General features: G+C 59.9%; 1 protein-coding gene across 1 annotated transcript in view; it reads right to left on the minus strand.

Annotated features, from left to right (window-relative positions):
• The window catches only part of PPP2R2C (protein phosphatase 2 regulatory subunit Bgamma), a 92,969-nt gene that overhangs the window by 17,500 nt on the left and 73,468 nt on the right, over nt 1-2,001 (minus strand). The window contains exon 8 of the mRNA XM_025051836.1: nt 33-197. Within this exon, the coding sequence (XP_024907604.1) occupies nt 33-197 (165 nt within the window). The remainder of the gene's footprint in view (nt 1-32; nt 198-2,001) is intronic.

Consider the following 2,001-nt stretch of genomic DNA (forward strand, 5'->3'; position numbering starts at 1 on the left):
GCCGCTCAGGACGCGGCCCACACCGCACTCACGCTTGGCGTGCTTGTCGCACAGGGCGGCCGCCCGCATGTCGCAGAGGCGCAGGCTGCCCTTGCTGCTGCTGTAGACGAACAGGTTGCAGTGGTGCGGGTGGAACTCGGACGCGGTGATCACCTCCGTGAGGTCCTCCATGTTGGCCGGCTTGATGTCCACGATGTCTGGCCCGGTCAAGGAAGCCACCCTCGCTGCTCCGCCTCCCCGGGCGTCCCCGACACCTCCCCCGCACACCTGCCCATGCCACGTGTGAGTTACCACTCTGTTCCCGAGACTCCTGGACAGACACCCGCCCCCGAGAGTCCCCAAGCTGCAGACCTGAGTGTCGAACTGCCCGCTGGCTGCCCCTTCCGAGTGCCCGTCCACTGTCCCCACGGGGCTGGATCCACCACCTCCCTCCTGACCTGCGCCCTCTCCCCAGCCAGTGCCCATGGGCTGCGCAGCCCACAGGCAGGGGGACCCGTGAGGCCTCCGCCCCCCGCCCTCGCCCACCTTCCCAGTCAGTAGCCCAGCAGAGGGCAGGGAGCGCTGGCTCGGCGCCTGCTGCACGCTGGGCTTGGGCGCCCTTGGGAAGTCTCGGCTCTCCCTGTCACTCTGCATGCTGGGTCTCGAGCTGAGTGGGCATCCTGGCGGCCCTGCCGGACCCAGGACCCACTGACCTTCCGCCCACAGCAGCGAGACTCTCTTTTGTGGAAAACGCCCTCTGCCTTTCTGGTTTTTGAGCCCTGATGGGTGCCTTCTGCCCCTCACAGCCACCTCGAGCGATGAGTGAACAGTGTCAGCTGTACCACTGGGAGGCCCCCAGGACCTGGGATCCTGGGAATTCTGGGGTGTGGCTTCGTTATCTTCACTGGGTGGGGCGGAGCGGAGAGGAGGGACTTATTATGGGCTCCCATGACCAGGGGACCCTGGAGCCAGAGGAAGTAGAGAGAAAGATCTGGCAATACCTTTTGATCCTGGATCAGGCTGCACCTGAAGCCATAACCCCTGGACTGTTAAATATGGGAGCCAAGAAATCCATTTTTTGTTTAAGGCCAAGAATTTTGTTGCTTGCAAGGGAGGCACCCTGACTGAAACGCTGGAGGCCAGAGAGGGTGAGAACTTGTCCAGGGCAGCTCAGTAGTAATGGGTGAGCCTGGGCTCCTGCCCACTCCCCATTGTCCACAACGGCAAATCAGAGCTCCTTGGGGGAGCGTCCAGGCCTGGCCCGGCCCCACCTTGCTCTCTGCCTTTCCAGCTTCAGATCCGACTGGTCCGCTGCTCTGCCCCAAAGCACGTTCCTCTCTGACAGCGGCATCCTGGGTCTCTGGTCTCCCCAGCCGGCGCGGGGCTCTGCACAGTCTGTTCCCTCGGAATGAAGCACCCCCTGCATTTGCATGTGGACCCTGGAGTCAGAGAGTCTGGGGTTCGCATCCCAGCTCAGCCAGCTCCTGCCTGTGTGATCAGGGCTGAGCTCCCCAGCCCCCCACGCCTCAGTTTCCTCACCGTAAAATGGGTCGATGGGTCTAACCTCACAGGTTCGCCGTGAAGATTAGAAGAGGCAAAGCCCTTGGCACACGCTTCAGAGCTCAACGAGCGTCAGTTGCCATTATTACTTTTTATCTGGAAAATACCACTTGAAACTCCGAGACTCATCTGATGCTGGCCCCCCAGTCTCCTCCCCTCCCAGGCCGCTTCCTCTCAGTAAGAAAGGGGTGATTGCTGATTTCTGCAAACATGACCATTTATAACGTCAGAAAAGATGGTGAATCTGTGCGTGAGCGGTGCTGAGCGGAGTGTCAGAGCTCGCACTCAAATCTTGCTTCCTGGACGCACATTATCAACCAGAAACTTAGAATCGCGGACAAATAGAGGAAAAGGAACCATGTCACCCGCACCTGAAACGGTTTCCCCAAAAACTGGGTTTCTGGCACAATAAGAAGCAGAGATTAAACCACAGAGATAGAGAGAGAGAGAGAGATAGGGAGG

This window comes from Pteropus alecto, unplaced genomic scaffold (genome assembly GCF_000325575.1).
Source record: "Pteropus alecto unplaced genomic scaffold, ASM32557v1 scaffold5, whole genome shotgun sequence".
NCBI lineage: Eukaryota > Metazoa > Chordata > Mammalia > Chiroptera > Pteropodidae > Pteropus > Pteropus alecto.